This window comes from Nomia melanderi, chromosome 6 (genome assembly GCF_051020985.1).
Source record: "Nomia melanderi isolate GNS246 chromosome 6, iyNomMela1, whole genome shotgun sequence".
NCBI classification, from domain to species: Eukaryota; Metazoa; Arthropoda; class Insecta; order Hymenoptera; family Halictidae; genus Nomia; species Nomia melanderi.
This window is the reverse complement of record NC_135004.1, coordinates 13,525,712-13,547,323: the sequence shown is the minus strand read 5'-3', so window position 1 is coordinate 13,547,323 and position 21,612 is coordinate 13,525,712. Positions and strand designations below refer to the sequence as shown.

The following is a 21,612-nucleotide window of genomic DNA, read 5'->3' as shown; positions in this document are numbered from 1 at the left end:
ACTTCATACAGTAAAACTATAAAATTTGATATTTAATATTATACCTCGTACAATGCATCAATTTGTGAAATATTGAAATAAAATAGCTTTCTTCCTCGATGTACCTGTGATTTCTCTTCGAGTTAGTTTCACAAAATATCGTTTTAATCTCATCAGAGTATGTTCAAATATTTCTATTGGAAAACTTCCGAGTGAAAATAGTTAAATCATTCGTTCGCAACTCAATATTCGAAACATGAAAGATCCCAGCGAAACGTCGACACGTCGCAAAGGGTTAATCATGGAAACCATAAATCAGATATAATTTTCCATTGTCCATTTCCGTGAAGCCAATGAATAATATCGATCCTCTTTCGTTTAATCGTTATATTCATATAGCACAGAAGCACCTAATTTTGACGAAAATCCTACAATTCCACGTATAGAAGTGAAAACAAAGGATCGCCCCGTATTACTCCCCAATCCAATAACTATAATTCCCCAATATCGCGGCTGGCATCTATGGCTAGCGTCCCTTCGTCCCCTTTACTCGATCAATGAACCGAAAGCGGGTCAAAGGGATAAAGAAAAGGGAAATCCGGGGAACCGAAGTGCACAAGGTAGATACGCGGTCCAATCTGACTAAAACGAGCCTCTCAGGCCGCGTCGCGGCGAAAGAACACGCCTCCGCAGCGGCGCTCCTCGCGCGGCGGTCTCATCCCCCCGAAAATAAAAATCTCCGATTTCCGTCCGCTTTTATTTCTCATTTGTTTCCTTTCCTCCTTTGATAGCGCGGCTGGCGGTCCATTCCATCATCCTTGAAACGGATCTCTATACGCGGAATGTTCGTTTCCATTCTGCGAAGGAGATGTGTCCGCGGTCGACGAGGTAGAACGACGTACCCGGGGGAACGCGTACAATGTTTTCACAATGAAAACACCGGCTAAATTGAATCCACGTTCGCTGTGTTATTAATTGAACTTGGCGTATGTAAATACGTACATCCCTGTATTGATTCGTGAGCATTCGTTTTTAATTTACAGTGTTCTCGATAAAAGTTTCGATAAGGCTTCGCGAATCCTTTGATTTGCTTTTGAACAGAAGCATATTGAAGCTTGTAATTACCTGCTTCGGTTTCCTAGATTTTCCTATTCGTTATTATCAATACGAATGTTTGAGTAATTACAGGCAGTCTGTTAATTGTTTCATGGTGATTGAATTAAAGTTTTGTTCTACGATTTCTTAACTATGATTGGTATAACTGCTGCATCAGTAGTAATTAATTGGGAAAAATGTTGATGCTTGTTCTGTCTGCATTTTTAATTTAATTTATATTATAATATTTAATTGAAACGAAACACTTAGGCTCCTCAAATTTGGGTTCAAATTCTCATCAAGAGCATTACCTTATCGCTATTCAATTGTTCTAGTAATATCCAGCTTCCAGATAACATTTCCACAATACAATATGGATAATGTTTCAATCCAAAACCGATTTCGATCAGTCAGTAGATATTGCAGTTAATGCATGAAAATTTTATTAACCCTTAACACTCCAGGTTGTTTTGTGATCTATCAGCTACTGCGACTAATTTTTATAGTATTCCTAGGGAAAATGAGGAATGTTACATTTCTTGAATCTTTTATTTTCCTTCTCAATGCAAAATTTGGATGTGTGGAGAATCTAATAATTTTAGGGTAGTTTCTCTAAGATTCATTAATACATTTAATATTATAACTGCAATATTGGAGTCTATAGAGTTCAAAGGGTTAACACTAAAACTACCGAGCGCTTCAATTGACTTTCAAAAATTTCGCTATAGAAACTCCAAGAGTGCATCTATTCAGACTTCAATTGATTTACAATTCAATTTGCGTAGTGCTAAATAAATTTCTTTAATAATTTCTCATAGAAACATTAACACTGAAACTACCAGAGAGGTCAAATGAACCATGCCTGATGTCTTCTTTCTGCAATGATTAGAAAGGTAACAAATGTTTCTCATAAGGGTAACAAAAGTATATCAACCACTCGCATCGTCTTCATCCTATAAATTATCATTACGCCATAATAACTCCAAAGACAGGAAAATAGTCAATGCATGTATAAGTGAATGACAGAGAAAGGAAAGACATGTCATCGTTGTCATCCAGTAGCCAGTGCAAAGGAGCCAGCAGCTATTCGTGCACTCGGATCCTATAGCAGTATTCAAACTACAGATCTTAATGGATTCGACGAACTCGGCAAGGCTGCTTTCAAGGAGCTGTCTCGATGCTGTTCTGTTTGCTCCCTCGCCGTACTTTCTTTCCCCCGGGCCGAGCAAAAACCATAGAGACGCTCCGCGCGCCCGATTTCCGGTTAAGTAATTGCTGCTCGTCGCGGAAATATATTGTATCGTTCGCCGATGCGACACACGCGACCAGCTTCCATCGAGTGACTCGTTCCTCCTCCATCTATGACCGTCTCTAATTGAAACGCAAGCTTGTGATCCTTTTAGCTTCGATCGCAGCATTGATCCCTCGCCGATGAAATATTACTATAAATCTTTTTCGCCTCGCTGTTTCGAATATTGACGGTTCCAGCTTGAAAATGGTTTTCCAGGATTCCGAAGGAGATGGGGAAATAGTTTATAATTGAAGCGCGAGAGATTGAAACTTGTGAGATGGTTGAATAGTTCAGTAGTATTACCGGAAGTTGACATAAATGAAGCTTGCAAAGGAATAATTCAACTTTGCACTCGAGAGATGACCCTCACTTGACTTAATACAGTAAAACTCTAAAGTTTCATATTTAACTTCAAACCTCGCATAATGCATCAATATGTGAAATATTGAAATAAAATAGTTGTTCCTTAACCTTTAGCACTCCAGGTTGTTTTATAATCTATGAGCAACTGCAACTGATTTTTATAGTATTCCTAGCGAAAATGAGAAATGCTAACATTTCTTGGACCTTTTATTCTCCTTCTAAATGCAAAATTTGGATGCGTAGAAAGTCTAATAATTTTAGGATAGTTTCTTTAAGATTCATTAAAATATTTAATATTATCACTGGTGCAATATTGGAGCCTACAGAGTTCAAAGAGTTAAAGTATAGAGGATTCTATAGAAATTGTTAATTTGTATTGTTGATTTGTTTGTAATGTATATTCTTCTATTGTCTAAGGAAAATTAAATTGATCGTATAATTACAGTATGATATTAAGGAAATCAACCAATTTCTGTGTATCTTGTACATGCAGTTTTCTTGAAAATTTTCAATTCTCTTCAAGATAGTTTCAAATATCTCTCATAATAAAATGTTAAATATGTCTAGTAAAGAACTTTCGAGTGCAAATAGTTAACCAAACAGTGCTATCAGAAACACAAAACTATAACAAAGTTTAATAAATAAAATCGTGAAGAATACGAGCAACCTCAGCAATCTATAAAACATACTGCACAAGTGATCTCTAAATTGCATCGCAACAGTTCATTGAAAGTCGGACACCGAATTGCATGGCTTCGCTTGATACTTTTTTCCGAGCACACGTAAATACAGAGACGGTGCTGAAGGGTGCCAAACACGGTCGCCGAATTTAGTGCCGCCACGTAGCCGTCTACTGAAACATTTCGTTTCCCGGTGAGAAGTCTCGTCCACCTGCGATCGTTCAAGTTCACGATCAACGATCGCTGAAATCAATTCAGTCGTGGATCCCATCGGCAGCGACGTCTATAGGCGGTGGGTAGTACGTGTTCGCTGGTCGGCTCAAATATTTGCGCAACGTGTCATCGGCTTATTGATCCTCCGACGCTTTAGAAAGTCACTTACACGCTGATCCCTTTCTCAGCTCCCACAAGTTAACCCTTTCGATCCGGGGAACGGAAGTGGTTACAGGTTCCCGAAAAATAGAGATTTCTCTGTGTACTTGCTTAACACGTAAATAGTACGCTAAAGGGTTAACCCTTTGCACTCGAAAGTATTTTACCGGAAATATTCGAGATTTTCCGACGAGACAGACGACGTTGTTTGAACCTAATCTAACGATAATTCGCAGATAAATTAAGCAACAAAGATTTCACGTAACAATACAAAATTTAATTTAAAGCACTAAATATTTAACTTCATAGTTTTGCTGTATCAGATCAAATGATGACTGAGAGTCACCTCTCAGTTAACCCTTTGCACTCGAAAGGTAACTCTCAGTCACCACTTGATACAGGAAAACTATGAAGTTGAATATTCAGTATTTTAAATTAAAATTATATTTCACAGCGTGAAACATTTAAATAAAATAGCTATATTGCTTAATTTATCTGTGAATTATCGTTAGATCAGTTTCAAACAATGTCGCCTATATTTCATCAGAAAATGTCCAAATATTTCTACCGAGAAACTTCCGAGTGCAAAGAGTTAATTGTTCCTGTTGTTCTTTGCTACGAAGGAATAACTCTACGGAAAAGGGGGTCAAGATTCTCGTCGCTTTGAACGTGTTAATCAAAAACAGTTCCGTAACGAACCTATTCTCAACGCAGCCCCTCTCCCTCCCAGCGAATCTGGCCCGAAGAAAAATGCCGGTGAGAAAAACATCCGTCAGTCAACGGCGTAAACACGCTTAACGACCCGGTACACCTGCCGGTGGTCGCGTGCACCTCGGTTTACATTTCTTTTTTCAGTTGCAACCGAAAGAAAAAGTGCGCGAACGCAGTCGGGAAACCGTGAAGCCGCAGAGTGCCGAAACAAAACAGGAAAATCCAATTTGTTTGCGTTTATCGTTGCTCCGCGGGGATGCGTGTAGAAGGGAGAGGGTAGGACGAGGGATGAAAATAATTCCATGGTGTTTATTTACCGCGGGAAACCTGTTAGTGCCCCTACGATTTCAGCGAGATCCATATCGACGATGTTTCACCGAAAATCTATCGCTGAACGGCGGAAATTCGAACTCTGGGAACGAGAGTTGTTTGAACTGCTAGGAGTTCGACCTGTTTGTATGGTAAGGCAGAGTGAAAAACATTTCATTCTTCTCCGATTTATTTGTTTTGATTACATTCGAATGATCGAGAATTAGAAAGATAGATTATGTAATATAGTAAATAATGGGAATAGTAATATAATATAGTAATATTGATTAAACAAGTGAACTGAAACTAGAAATCTTAACACTAGAACCACCGAGCATTTAATACGATTAATATGTAATCCCTATAAAAATTGTAACAATTGATCATTATCAATTTCTTTAGACATTCATTATAGTATTCAAGTGAAACTATTCACTTTCAAGATCATTTCGAATATTCAATGCTATTAAGATATCAATAATTACGAAATAAAAACGTTGAAATTTTAACTGGTACGGTTCTAGTGTTAAGTATCAAAAAAATAGGACTACATATTAATCTTTTATCAATTGAATAATTAGATTATCCATTAGCAATTTTCGATTTTAGGTACTAAAGCTAGAAGTCGCCATTACAGCGGCGTTCGATCGTAAAAGGCCGGCGCATATGGACGCGAAATATTCCATTGTCATTATCTACTATCATACCGACATCCGATTTATTGATAGTCAGTAGATCACGCAATATTATGCAATAAACAATGCATTAAATCAATACGGCAGACAAACACAGCGATAAACCCCGCTCGCCCCTATTCTGTCCTAGTTGACTTCTTCCTATCAGCGTAGTTTGTTGTTTATGCAAATCGGTAACCAACAATCTCGTGAATATTGCAGTTGTTGGCCCAGCTGGGATCGCAACCATTCGCGAAACAAATGCGCACGGTTACATCGCCGGCGAACGTCCTGTCGGTGTTCACGAATTATCTGAAAGCACACAATCGCAGCTTCGTTAATTATCGCTAACTCGGTTGCTCCCCAGGTAACTCGCAAATTGATTCGAATCTATTAGTTTCGTAACTTGCACAAATATTTCGGGAGTCGATACTTACGTTTCAGTTTCGTACACTGCAAGATACGTTGCAAAGAAACATCCATTAGGCGCGTTGCATTGAACTTCGAAAGAAGTGAATGAAACTTCAAATATCTCTTCTTTCGAATACCATTCGAAACCCATGAAATAAACATCGAGTATTACATTCAATTCGGATTCGGACGTATCAAAAGAAATATTAGCTATGTGTTCCTACGAATTCCATTAAAAGATTTCAACCACTCGGACTAAGATTCTTTGAAATATGCAAAACTTTCAGCAGACGAAGCTAAATTATATACAAATTGCTTAAATAATAGAAAAACCAGAAAGAACGCGCTGATCTCTTGCTGTTTGAATGATTAAATCATTCGTCGGCGACTTAGTCTTTGGAATATCGACATTTCATTTCGCCGAAATGTCGACATTCGTCCTCAAAGGGTTGAGAAAATGATTACAGCTCCAGAAGAATGTTGAAATATTGGAAATATGCTAATAATGAGAACTACATAAATATAATTAATATAAATTACGTGATTTCAATCTTTTGTACTTGTCAGGTGTTACACAGAACATTATGCTCTATACAATGCATCGATATATGTCCAAATAAAGTAGCTTCGTTTCTGAATCGATGTACAGTTCCTCATTACCTAGATTCAAAGAATATCATTTATGTTTCATTGAGAAGCGTTGAATATTTCTAGAGAAAAACTTTCGACTGCAAAGGGTTATACTCGAACTCTTCTGCAAATCGCCAAGAACTTTTTCACATGCCCAATATTATATTGAACTTAATCCCATCCCTGGCAGGGAAGCATCTGCACGGCAACGTTTCGTGTCCGTTCGCCATAATCTCTTCCCGCAACTTCCCCCGCTTTAACTTGCTAGTACCCTCCCCCCCTGGAAGTCCTAAACTGTGCAGAGAAAAAGGGAACAGGGATGAACTCCGTAAACCGAAGCAGAGATTGCAGTCTCCTTCTCATTCTCTTTCTCTCGTCGCGTCGTTGCGCCAGCGATTTTCCACGGCGTGATTGCGCGGAGCCGCTGCAACTTTTAACCCCGTCACGCCAAAGATACTCGTGACATCCGTCCGCCGTCTGCACCTTGTCGCGCAGATGTTACGCGTGGTACGCGATTTTTCCGCGCACTTAGAATGGAAACTAGGGAAGACGCGGCTGGCTGAGCCGCGGAAGTCGTGCGTGGTTTGTGGGCTAAGAGGTTGTCTTCGCGGTTTCTTGGTGGCTGGACGGTGTTTCACGGTGGCTAATGCTTTAGCGGACGGGTATTTTTGATAGAGTTAATGGTTTGCGGTTGAGTTTTTCGTGAATGATCGATAGACTGATGTTCAAGCTGTGTTTCTAAGTAGGTTTTCAATTTAGTTTTTAAGAAAGTTACAATTGTATGTAACGATGTGGTTCTTTTATTGGGGTTGTCGAAGTTGAAGGTGCATTTTGGAAGATGTTATCAGTCGAGACTTTTAACAATGGGAAATTGAAAAATTGAAAACATGTAAAATTAAACAATTGAGAAATTGAGTAGTTGGGAGATTGAGAGATTGAGAGATTGAGAGATTGAGAGATTGAAAGAGTGAAAGAGTGAAAAACTGAAAAACTGAGGACTGAAAAATTGAAAAATTGAAAAATTGAAAAAATGGAGAAATTAAACAATTGAGAAATTGAGAAGTTGAGAGATTCAGAGATTGAGAGATTGAAAGATTGAAAGATTGAAAGATTCAGAAACTGAAAGATTGAGAACTGAAAAATTAAAAAATTGAGAAATTGAAAAATTGAAAGATTGAAAGGATGAAAAAAATAAACAATTGAGAAATTGAGAAGTTGAGAGATTCAGAGATTGAGAGATTGAAAGATTGAAAGATTGAAAGATTGAAAGATTGAGAACTGAAAAATTGAAAGATTGAAAAGATGAAATAATTAAACAATTGAGAAATTGAGAAGTTGAGAGATTGAGGGATTGAAAGATTGAAAGATTGAAAAACTGAAAGATCAAGAACTGAAAAATTGAAAAAATTGATAAATTATAGATCTCAAAATTTCAAACTACAAATCGGTAGAGTTCAGCTGAACTATTAACACTGAATACCTAGTAAAACAATAAAAAAATATCCTACTCGCATTTATCAAAGCTGGATGAAAATCTTCACGTGAAATCTGCTGCTCGGTGTCGCAAGCCGATAGATCGAGCGCGATATCTCGCGCGGCTGATGAATAATCACGAAGTCGAGTCGATTATTAAAATTAATCGGGTACGACGCGCTGTTGCCATACGACACGATGCATTTTTTTAATTGAACCGGTCCTCGTCGGGGGAAATGCCGGCGGATTAAAAATGGGCTTACAAGTTCCCTCGGTAAGGTAAACGACTGTTGTCCTTCCCCGTAATTACGGGCTGGCAGTTATTTAACAAGTATTAGTAGCACGCAGGACGTTTTAATTAAATTAGTAGTCGCCGCATCCTGTGGTGGGAGAGACCTGCGGCCTGAACTCGACCGAGCGACGATATTATCAAACTCGGAGTTTCCTCCGGCGAGTATTGTTTGCTGCTTGCGCTTGCCCGTTGATTTCTCTTCCAATTTTGAGTAATTAGCCGACAACTTGTCGTCTATAATGCCTTAAACTGTTATTCGGCCACTCTAATCTTTAATCGCTCTAATAAAAAATCATTCTTCTCATTCTTAACTTGCAGCATATAAAATTCACCGAAGTACCGTGACTTCAAGAAATGAAGTACTAAATCCTCAAACTAACCCAAACTTCAACAATTAGCAAGCTAACTGAGCGGTTTTCGAAAATTATTAATTAACCAAGTACGTTACGAAACACTCTATATATTCGACGGGAGTTAACACTAACGAAATTTCCTGCTGCGAGATACTTTATAAACCCATTCCATTATCAAACTTCATCGTCAAAATTCCACAGTACTTTCTGGAACCACTACATTTCCCAAAGATTCAAGTGCAATTAAATTTCTACCAATATTCCAATCGCAATCACTCCTTAACCGGAGTGTTGAGCGCTATAGCGCTGTTTATCAGTATCAATTATAATTTTCTTACTATATTTTCCAAGAAATAAATCAAAGTAAATTTATTTCAATGTTATTTTTTGTAATAACACAATATTTGTCATTAGATTGGGTGTGTATGCAAAAGAATTAATAAGAGTCTAATTTTTCCAACGATTAATTATCCACTTTTTCGAGTGAATTATATATTCCTCTTGATTTTGTTTTAGTTTTATATTTTAATATATGTTAGACGCAAAAAATTAGACTCTTATTAATTCTTTTACACACCCAATCACTTCTGCATTTTTGTTAAATATCCACAAAAGTTGTTCAGCATCCAAACGGTTAAACTGTTTCAACCCTTCGGTACGCAGCTAGTGAAACACACCACGAAGATTTCTACTTCAGTTTAACAGGAGTAAGTGTCATTAGTTGATGAGTCGAAGTAAGGGACAAGGGATAACGAGATGAAAAGCGTTGCGCCACAACGTTAAGCCGCATCCCTTCGGCGAGCGGATGATCCCTTGGCCACCGTGTTCATCGTTTTTAATTAGGAAGACCTACGTCTTAATCGATCCATTTAAAACGAAACGGTGTCCCGGGTGAGGAGAGAGGTCGCGTAACTCCCGACCGAACCGGTTTACGGGGGTAAAAATAAATCGAGATATTCCTGCCGGCTGTACACCGGGGGCAAGACTTTCCCGTGTCATCGGGATTTTTCCTCCGCGCCCATGCGGTTATCGCGATCACGCTCGCGCGCTGGCGGTAGTAATGGGAACGAGCGGAACGGTTGCTTCGCTATCGATTGGGAAACTTGTTATTCGATGGTTCAGTGGCAGGTGAAACGGTCAGATTCTACGACGGAATCAGCCGGATGTGGCGTGTCATTTTCGAGAACTGAGAATTAGGTGCAATAAATAATAGTAGTGATAGCAATGCTAATATATTGACTGTAACAGTTTTTGTAATCCGCTTCAGTTGTTTGTTGTTTTCGTGAAACTTCATATTAGGCTTAGAAAACTGCTGACAACGCGAAAATGTGTTAACACGTTGACTGCCGATTTTGCCGAGATAAATATAGAAAATGAAGATAATTGTAACATCAACTTATGAATTACGTTGTTATTGTTACAGGTTTAAATTGTTGAATGTTGGTGCATTGAGTTGTATCGCTTATGATATAGAAAAGTTTTCAAATAATCATCGTTTAATCGAATGAATTATAGTAATTCGATTATGTTAATATTGAAGGAGAATATTTTGAAACATAAAACCACTGGTTTAAATTTATTTGTAACTTTTCTGATTTTGTAGCGAACCATGTTAGTACCTTGTAGTAGTTGCACTATTGATTAACTTTTACTAAATTAAGTAACCATTGAGTAACTAGATTGAGACTCATACATTAGGAACTGAACGAAATAAATTTCTACTGCGTGTAAAATGTACATAATTTATTTTCCTCGGAAGATCGTCTTTTTCCAAGACTAAACTGGGAATACTTCGCCTTGTCGGCGATAAATTATTCTACCTTGATCTTATTGCTCTCTGCTTTCCACAAAGGGTTGCTGTAACTTCAAATTAAATAGAAAACCAGCAGAACGATGGAAAAAAGGGACTGTGACTCTGAAATTACGCTGATAACGTATTTCTCTTTCCGAAAACGTTACATTCCCCCATTCACCTATAAATCGGATTTAATTGAGAATTAACGGGCGCCATTTCTAGTATCTCGTGGTTCCATTAAGTCTCAAGTGTAACTGGATTAACCTACGTTTAATTCCACGTGAATGATAGTTAACTTTCCAGCGGCAACTGCTGAAAACCATTGTGCCCTTGCTCTGCGCAGGGCAAGTGCGTCTAACGTATATTAAAATATAAAGCTAAAACAAAATCAAGAAGAATGTATAATTCACTCGAAAAAGTGGATAATTAATCGTTGGAAAAATTAGTATTATAAAAGACTATAAACTTCTGTTTGAACTTATGAGGAATATAAAATATTCTTTATAATTTAAAACAGAAAAATGACAAAAATTTACAAAATAATGTTTATAAAATTATTCGTTGACGTGTTCCGTGAACCTAGTCGTAAGCAATACTTCATTAGAAACATAATGAACGTAGGACTAATTTTCAGAGAACTGAATCGTGCGGATGGCAATTCTCACTGAGGTCAACTTATATCACTATCCATAGAAAAACTCAGATATCATATTGTTATGTAACGTATTTTAAACAGATAATCAATTCGAATCAAATTTTATATTTTTTCAATGCTGTGGTAATTAGCGAAGTTGCATAGCTAAGTGTCTTTATATAAAAACGAGATTTCTCGTTATATTCAGTATTTTAAATTAAAATTATATTTTACAATGTGAAATATTTAAATAACATAGCTTAATTTATCTGTGAATAATCGTTAAATTAGTTTCAAACAATGTCGTCTTTATCTCATCAGAAAATATCCAACTATTTCTACTGAGAAACTTCCGAGTGCAAAGGGTTAATACGTATCAGTTACATTTCTCTTTTCGACGTGAACACTCTTCGATAGTTGACTTCACAATCGACAGTTGAACTCATAAGAGATTTCCCACGGTGAACTGGTAAACAGAGGACACTACAAGCCGCGCGTACGATCGATCACTGCGAATCGAACCGTTCCTCCCGGGACCGTTCGCGGAAGACGAAATCCAGGCGACAGCACGTTCCTATTAGCGCGTCGAAATAAATTCAATCTCTTTTGAGAATCGAATCGGTTCACAATATTCGCACTCGCTCGACGGGCGAACCGGGTCGCGGGGCGGGGTGAGAACCGAACGGCAAAAAAAAAAGAGAGAGAGCGAGTAGCCGCGTGCCCGGGCGATTTGTTCGGCGATCGTTCGGGTCGACGTGAAAAAAATCACGCAACAGCTGTTCCCCCGGCGAAGGCTGGACGCCGATCAATTTGTCGTCTGGTCCGCGGCTCGCTATTAACTTAATCCGATCACGGGCCTGAATATTTCATCGGGACAGGAGCACGTAGCGTTCGCAGAGGACATTTCTGTTCGAATGAATGTAGTCCCGTGGCAGTTGTCGGCCAATGAAAACCACCGTGAACCCTTTTCCCAATTTCAAAGTTGTCCGCGGATGCTCTTTGGGTGTTCGCCGCGTTGATCCGAGTTCGAGCTGTGGTTTTATGAGAGGTTCAAGGAACCGGGGCAAAGATAAAGAGACTCTGAGTAATCAAGTGTTGCGCAATGTTTGTTCTCGTGAAAGAGATCATAGACGGCTTAGTGTTGAATGAGACTTTGCTTGTTGGAGATCGAATGGGGGCTCGATAGAAAACTATGTAGCAGTAATTGAAATGTATTTACAGTTTTCTGGTTGTTGTAGCGTTGTAGGATTTTTTAACTCTGAACTTCCGTTGGTGTTCTGTAAGGTATTTCGTGAGTGGTTTACGAGGAAATTTTGATTTTGGAAGCGTTGCACGATGTTTCGTCGCGACTTCGAATCGCCGCATGGATGATTTGGAAGTTGCTACTTTTGATTTTCGAAGCATTGCAAAAGAAATGCTTTATTGTAACTTCCAATCGCCTCATGAATGACTTGGAAATTGCAACTTTTGATTTTCGAAGTATTGCAAGAGAAATATTTTATTGTAACTTCTTCGAATCGCCTCATGAATGATTTGGAAGTTGCAACTTCCGATTTTCGAAGCATTGCGAAAGAAATGCTTTATTGTAACTTCTTCCAATCGCCCCATGAATGACTTAGAAATAGCAACTTTTAATTTTCAAAGCCTCGCACGATGCGAGTACTACACCTAGAACACAAAATGCAAATTCCAATCTCGAAAACACTACAAAAGAAATCCTTCACGAGACATGTAAAACAGACACAACACCCGACAATTCGAGATATCGTGGAATTTCAGTTCCATCGCGTCTACTCCATAGACAACAGGGGTAAAACTATTTGCCTTCCCCAAAGCCAAACATTTTAGAACTGTTGATCTTCAATTTGCCGAATCAGACGCGCCGTTCGCCATTAAAAACGCGAAGCGTACATAAACTGCGCCCGCTACGCTTAGAAAAGAGCCTCGCCCGCGAATTCCGTGAAGTGTGTTGACACGATCCTCGAGGCATCCGCTGCGTACATAATAATAAAAACAGAGCAGCCTGGAAACGTCGGATCGATAGTTTTCGAGGCTCCGGCAGATTTCCCTGCACGGCCGGCGATGATTGCGCTGATCGACTCGGAGAGTAAACGAATCGGCCGCGCGGCGTAACGAAGCCGATGGAACGGGCGACGATAAAACTCGCGGGCCATCTGCTCGCCGTTGTTCCTATCTCTTTTATCGCGCTGTAAAATTATACATCGCTCGCTCCGTTCCTCCCCGTGGGCCCATAAAAGGTGACATTCTTTTATAAAGAGCGCCGAAAATATGGCGCGAGCGGCCACTTTCGCGACTCCTTACGCGAGGAACGGACGACGGGCTGCGGGGAGAATTTGTTCCTGTCTCGACGCCGCGTTCCCGAGATAATCGGATCTGACGATTCGCCGGTTACGAGTGCGAATAAACGAGGACTCGCTGATACTCCCCGTCCTTAGCTTGCTATTTCTACAAGTCTTCTTTTATCGGAGAGTTACGCCAGTTGTAAAATTGAACCTGCCTTTTATTTTTTTGTTATTCTTAGGAAGAGGAGTTGTCGAGATATGTCTTAGCAGTGGAACTCGAAATAGGTTGAGGAAAATTTGTAAGTGTCGAATGAGTTATACTCAATTCTTCGATCGAAGGAGAAAATTCAATAGGGAATACAGTAGCAGCATGTTGATAGAATAACTTTTCCAGAGTAATAAAAAAATTAACACGTCGAATACCACGATTTATTTTTCTCGTTTTATTTTTATTGCGCGTTTATCTGGCCGAATATCACCACATTAGGCAGTATTACTTATAGGGTAGTTTCTTTAAGATTCATTAACACGTTGAACGCCGCACGATTTCATAGAGCAGAATACATAAATTGGAGAAAATACAATATTAAATCATTTGACTGAATTGGATTATTATCATTGTACGTTCATCGAGCTGAACGTCACTGCGATGGATAGCATTACTTATAATATAAAACTTTGCAAATAATCATCGTTGAATTGATTGAATAATAGTAATTCGATCTGGCCGGGGTCACCGGTGACCCCTATAGCATTCGTGTCTTAGTCATGTTCATTTCACTTCGTTCCCTCAACTTTCATATCGCGGCTGCCAAAAAATACTATCGTCTTGGCAAGCACGATTACATTGTAAAATCGCAGAACCGAACGCACCATAATTGCATGAATATTCACAGAGAACACACAAGGCTCCATTTCCCACAAAATCAGATTCGAATATTCATAGCCCAGGCGCGGCCGCGATAGGAGCCAATCCAACACGTCTTGCCGATCGCTTACAATTTCGACTTACCCCGAACAACGTGGATGCATATAGAATAAACTTCGAATAAACTTCGGGATTCGATTCCCCGGCGAAAGGAGTCTTATATGGTCTCCGTTTTATTGAATTCGGATATTCACTCCAGCCCCCGTTCGCGTAGGTACCCATTCCGTCCGAAAAAATCGTGCGGTGGAAATTGGACAAATACGATTAGCCTCTTCAGCGACGAATTTCTTTTCAGGATAGGAAAAGATGATTTTAGTTCTCGTTCGACTGCGATTTATTTTTTTCGAAGTGATATAACATACGGAACAAAGCAAATAAATAATTTTACAATGTACACCATTTTATTATTTCAATATCTGAGAAAACATTGAAACTGTGACAGGTAATTATACGAGCCCATAATTCTGAGTGGTCTAAGTGAAAACTTAAAAAGTTTATCAGTTACTTCATTACTTCACAACTAAATTAAAACAAGAAATATGTGACTTAGATCACTTTCATAATTATGACATATATACACCTTTGCCTTGAGCCGTTTTTTATCAGACAAGTAGTACTCTACTATTTCATTCGGAATAATGGTCCATTGTTGAGTCGCTTTCGAGTACCAAGGATTAACCTGCACTCGACAATATTTTATACGTTCATTATTCTCTGACGAAATATTGACAATATTATTTGCAACTTATACAAAGAAACATTGTGCATAAATTATGGGGCAAAGTTTTATTTCTGTTCCATGTGTTAATACCTCCAACGTTGTATATCGAATTTTCCATTTGATAATTTTGTTGTCAATCTTCGAGCACTAAGGATCAACCTGCACTCGACAATATTTTTTACATTCATTATTCTCTGACGAAATGCTAACAATATTATTTGCAACTTATACAAAGAAACATCTTGCATAAATTATGGGGCAAAGTTTTATTTCTGTTCCATGTGTTAATACCTCCAACGTTGTATATCGAATTTTCCATTTGATAATTTTGTTGTCAATCAAATGGCGACTATGCGTCGCCTTCGAGTGCCAAGGATAAACCACAATCAAATGTACAGATATGCGCCAGTATCTTTAAAGAGGTTAGGCACGATGTATTCTACGGGGTGGCGCGAGAAGTGTCCGCGGAGGTGGCGAGGCGCGAACGAAGTTTACGAGCGAGCAGCGTGCACGTAACAACTCGCCTTCGCACCCCGACCTCGTCTCGCGATCCTCGTATTTCGGGGCAAAAGTGACGTAAAGACGAAACGAGTGTCCTTTACGATCGCTTAAACGGCCCTCGGCGTTAGGTCCAGGTGGCAAGAGCGATATTCGGCCGTAATAACGCGATAAATAACGGCTCGTAACTTCCGTGTAACGGAGGACGTAACGCGCGGATTCGGCCGGGCCACTTTATCCCGCGGCGATCCGGTTTATTAACGTTAATTAGGCCAGCCGCGTGACTGGCCTTAGCTGCCGTAAGTTCGCGGGGATGAATGGAAACGGAAATGGAAAGATTTCGGTGAATCTGAGAATTTTACGACGTTTCTTTGTTCAAATTAAGGTCTTGTTAGTGTGTATTTATTTTCGATTGTTTAGAGAATGTGGTAATTTTGGGGATGACGATGATAGTGGACTTTAATAGAACTGTGATCATAAAAGATTATGTTATGTTGTTAACCCTTTGCACTCGAGAGGTGACTCTCAGTCATTTGATTCGATATAACAAAATTAAGTGTTATATATAATATTAAGTTTCGTATAATGCATCAATATGCTAAATATTTCTGTAAATAGCTTTGTTTCTTAATTTACGTATGTTTTGTCATTAGTTCATTTCAGATGTCATACACGTCTTATAGGAAAGTGTCGAATGTTTCTAGTGAAAAGCTTCTGAATGCAAAGGGTTAACTTCTGTTATATTGATTTATGCTTATGATTATATTGCTTTCTAAATGAATTCTGAATTCTTAATATTTAGAAGGTATGTTTTGAAGAGCTTTTTATTATAAAACATCTCAGATTTACAATAAATCAATTGTTCAACATACCTGTATAGTATACATAAGAACCAAAAACAATTACCACGACTGCCTTAACATTAAAACTACCGAGAAGTTGATTTTTTAAAATTCCTCTATAGAAACTCTAAGGACCTCCATTGAGACTTTAATAGATTTAAAATTCAATGTATATGCTAGATCAATTTCTTTAATAATTCCTCAGAGAAACATATCTTTCTAATCGTCAAAAAAAGAAGTCAGGAACAAATCGTTTCGACTCATCCGGTAATTTTATTAATTCATAAAACATCTACCTGTTTAACACGTTCACCGGTGGCTCACAATAAGATATCACATTAGAGAGTGTATATATGTGGCACGTCAAATGGTTTGGTAATTAGGAAACATTGCCATATAGTTGAGAATTAATTTACTCATTGATCGTTTCAATATTTTCATCAATCTTGATAATTCAGCCGCCAAATGGGAAAGAGTAGAAATTACAGCGCCGGTGTGTTAACATTTATTTCGCTAGAAAACGAAGAATTCGAACAATTCGCCAATTAACCCGTACCGAGTTACACCCACCGTTCGAAACACACCGTAATCCGCAGCGTGGGTTGAATTCCCCCGAGTGCGAAGTGTCGACTATGACCATAAAAATGGCGTTTTCACGCGGGTGAAAAATGGTGTCTTTAACCCCGCTTCCGGCCGGCCGTGATTAAACCGGGTCTACCTTCTCCGGCGGTGTACTTTGCATTTTAGAACCCCTCCGCGGAAGATAACTCGGCGGCGGTGATCCAGCCGGATGGCCGGCTGGCTGGCTAACCATAAATCGGCGAAATTATAGACCAACATCTGGTCGCGTCGCTATCTTCGCTAACTGTCGCGGTTTATGTCTTCTAAACCTGCCGGTATAGGTAAATCAGAGAGGAATCCCGGCGATCAGTTCCGGTTACGTCCACTTACCGGGGTAATCGTCGCAATTCCCTCCCCCCTGCGGGACAATTAGCGAGGCGTGCTTTTTTTATTAGCCAAGAAAGTTTCAGCGAGGATTATCTTCATTCGTGAAATGGAAATATCGTCTCTTTAGTGACAGTAACTGTTGTTACTGGCTGAATGTAAGAAGCTGCATGGTTATTGGATACTCAACCTTTTATGATCCGTATACCTTATGTCTCACTGTTATCTTTGTATTGAATAGTTGGAGAATGAGTGTTAAGTGAGAACATATTGTATGACTGTTAGATGATATGAGGATACAGTGATTTCATTGAGAAGTTAGGGTTCCTTATATTTTCTGGAAGTACTCTAGAATATGGTTTCTATGGTTAAAACGCTTTGGCTTATGAAGCTTGACACGAACTACCGTACCAGTCAAAATGACTGGTTTCAGTTTAAGTACAATAATCATCCAAATCGACTAATCCATTTTCCTTAAGAACTGAAGAAAAAAACCATTTATCGATCTCCTTTCTAGCAGTAAATCACTTAAATGATGGCTCCAAAATGTTTAACCCTTTGCACTCGGAAATTTCTCACTAGAAATACTTGAACATTTTCTGATGAGATAAAGACGATATCTTGTGAAACTAACTCGACGAAAAATCACACGTGTTAACCCTTTGAACTCTGTAGGCTCCAATATTGCGCCAGTTCTAATATCGAATATTTTAATGATTCAAAGAAACTACCCTAAAATTATTAGATTCTCCACACCTCCAAATTTTGTACTGAGAAGGAAAATAAAAGATTGAAGGAATGTTATAGCATTTTCCATTTTCATTAGAGATACTATAAAAATTAGTCGCAGCTGCTGATAGATTACAAAACCATCTGGAGTGCTAAGGGTTAACACTAGAACTACGTAACAGTCAAAATGACTGGTTTCAGTTTTTCTGTTTCAATTATTGATATCTTCGAAGCACTGAATATTCGAAATGATTTTGAGAATAGTTTCACTTGAATACTATAAAGAACGTCTGAAGAAACAGAAAATAATCTATTACTACAATATTAGCGATTACATGTCAATCATTGCTCGGTAGTTCTAGTGTTAAGATAAAAAGGAGATCCACAGGAAATGAGAATGAAATTTAATTTAATTACTGGATTAGAAGAGTGTGTAAAAATAAAGAAGCGGTTCCAGAGCGCGGGGAGATTGAGTGATTAGAAGAGGTCGGTCTTCCAGGGATAAAGGTAGAATCCGCGTGGCTTAAGGTTCGGTCCTCATTTGCGTACCGAAGGGTAAACTTGAACTACGCGAGGTGTGATACAGCGCGAGATAAATAGCGTGCATTGTTACTTGCGATTCAATGCGACAACTGTATCATCAATTCGTCTGTAGTATCATCGTCCAATTGACAGTGTACTCCAAGGTGAGTTTCATTCTCCGTCCCCTCATTTGAATATTGAAAGCCAAGCACGAGAGAGCCAGCCTGAAGGAACACTACAACGTCGCGAACCCATTATGACACGTGACGCCGTTACGCGTCCAAACAAAATCATTTCAGCGTACGTGTTAAGCGTGTAAGAATACGTAAACCGTGTCTGGCAAGAGAAATCGCCTTAAATCACTCTCGCGTTTATTAAAGAGCCCTTTGTTGCGCGGACATCCATCATCACCCACATAAGATCGTAAATCCAGGATCGCGTGAAACGCGCGCAACGCCGTTGAGCGTTCTTTGTTCTACGGCGGGACACGAATATTTCGCGTGGCGCGGCGTCAATCGGACTGCGCGCCGCGAGATTCGCTACGCGGGGCAGTTAGCAATTGAGCGTGATTTGAAAATTTACTACTGGAACCGCTTAAATGGTTCCTTCCTCTTTGCCGGCGGAGTCGTCAAAGCCGAACGTACATCAATGGAATCATCTGAGAATGGACCGTATAATGAACTGAATCAGAATAAAATGATTCCTTCTTCTTTGTCGAGAGTTTTCAAAGTCGAACGTAGATCAATGAATACACCGGAATCTGATGAAAATTTCATTTGAATGAAAAAGGAGTAAGATTTAAAGTAGTTTACAATATAACCTACAACATAAAAGGCGTGTAACTATTGAAGTCAAGAGAAATTAAGATTCAAAAGACAATATTCCTTATCAACTAGTATATTATTCTACAGTAACTCATTATATAATGAGTATTATTAATTAACGAGCAACGTAACCAAATCTCAACTATGGTCGATACTAGTTTGTTCTTTTTCAAATAAATTATTAATAACAGATTTAGAGGCATATTCTCCAAAGTATAATAATTGATAATAGAGGAATAATATTAAACTTGAATTCAAAGGGATCGAATGATATTCATTATTCGATTCTGTTTAACACTAGATTTTCGGAACGAGTCAATTCGGCTCATACTTAATTTTATCAGCATTATTTATTAAATGTTTGAGTCGACTGTTGTTACACGAATACATATTCTAATTGTCTACTCTTAAACCTCTAATATCTAACATCTAAATGAACAAATAATTTTTCTAACAATAGATAAAAACTGTCCAGTAAATCTCAATAAATCTATTGTTAAAATCTACACTATGTATCTAATACGTTATTGTAAGAGGTTAATTCTTTTAACCTATTATTATTATTGTTATTTTTCTGTAGTAAAGATAAAGAACAGTAGTTATTTATTAGTTGGTATCGAAACGCTTACGTCACACTGCCATCTAATTATTTACGCTATTAGACATTCTCATTCAACATTAGGTGCCTGACAAATTAACATTGTTACCAAGAAATTTGGATATTCCGGTCATCGGTGACCACCGTGGCAGTCAACGTGTTAACACACTGAATTGAAGGAAATATTAAATTTCATTCGAATTGATTATTTATTTAAAATATATTACACAACAATATATCCGAATTCTCGTATCTATAGCGATATAAGTTGATCTCACTGAAAATCGCCATCCGCACAATTCAATTTTCGGAGAATTAGCCGGTACATAATGTATTAACACGTTGAATACCGTGGGGGTCACCGGTGACCCTCAACCAAAGCGAATTACTATGGTCCACTCAATTAAACGACGACCATTTGAAAATATTTCTATATTCTAAATAATGTTACCTAATGCGGCGACGTACAGCTAGACGAACGTGCAATGATACTGCAATTCGATCAAATGATTCAATATTTGATTTTTTCCATTTACATCAAACCGTACATCGTTCAACGCGTTAACGCTGAAAACGAACTGAAATCAAACGAAACTGAAATATCCAACAAGAAACAAACGAACCGTCGCGAAAAGCTCCGCGACAACTCGTAGTAACCCCGACAATTGAAAGGGAAGCCGTCCGCCGATGGGTTCCCCCGTTTATTCTGTTGCGGTCGCATTATCCAATTTTCCGTGGAGAACGGCGACGGGTAGCGGCGGGTGCGGTGTGCGATCGCGACGCAGAGGCGTGCGGCGTGGGCCGTCGAACGGGTAACCCACAACGAGGGCCGGGTCCCCGCGTCGCGTTTCGTCGCGTCGCGTCGCAGTTTTCCCCGCCGCACGGTGCACGATTCAGCTGGTGCACGCTGCAACCTGCAGTCGAGCGGACCGTTCGCCGCGCAATCGGAACCGGCGGCGATGAAACCGATACCGTGTCTGTCTGGATATTTCCACCCCCGCCGAGCATAATGATGTGCGAGAGGTAACCGAAAATTCCGCTGCCAAACGAAATCCGTCCGCGATTCTCGTAATCCGATTTCGAACGTAACTGCGAATCCCGCGAACAACGGTTTATCGCGACGCGCGCTCCCACGCTGGGAAAATTGGACGAGTGTTCTCTCCCTCTTTCTCCTATTTTTCTACTTTTCGATTTTGTTGGGGATCGAACGACGGTGATTGTCGCGCGCCGCTTTTTCCGTTGGTGGTTATCGAGTGAGAATTTTATGAGTTCGGTTCGTACGGCCCTCGTGGCTCCTGTCGAGTGATACTCCTTTGTGCGCGACTCTTTACGTTGGGAAGTAAGAGTAAATCGGTTTACTATAGTCGCGTTTCAGTGTTTGTAGAAGTTTGATTAGATCAATTGTTTTCAGTGCGTTTAGCGTTCGAACTACCGAGCTAAATTCATTTCGAAAATCCTCTATGGAAACTCTAAGGGTACGTCTATAACTAATTGGTTTAAAATTCAGTTTACGTATTGATAGTTTCTTGAATAACTTCTCGGAGAAACGTGTAACCTTTTAAATTACTGCCAAAAGAAATCAGGATCATTTTGACTCGTCTAGTGTTAATGAGAAGTTTAAGAGCTTTGTGCAGATATTT

General features: G+C 39.1%; 1 protein-coding gene across 2 annotated transcripts in view; it reads left to right on the top strand.

Annotated features, from left to right (window-relative positions):
- Positions 1-21,612, top strand: part of LOC116428022 (CD151 antigen) — a 171,007-nt gene that overhangs the window by 66,133 nt on the left and 83,262 nt on the right. The window contains exon 1 of one of the 2 annotated variants that reach the window (XM_076368696.1): positions 20,749-20,995. The exons of the other annotated variant lie outside the window; for it this stretch is intronic. Coding sequence (XP_076224811.1) covers positions 20,982-20,995 — 14 coding nt within the window. The 5' untranslated portion in view covers positions 20,749-20,981. Of the gene's footprint in view, positions 1-20,748; positions 20,996-21,612 lie in introns of those variants that run through there. 2 annotated transcript variants of the gene reach the window in all.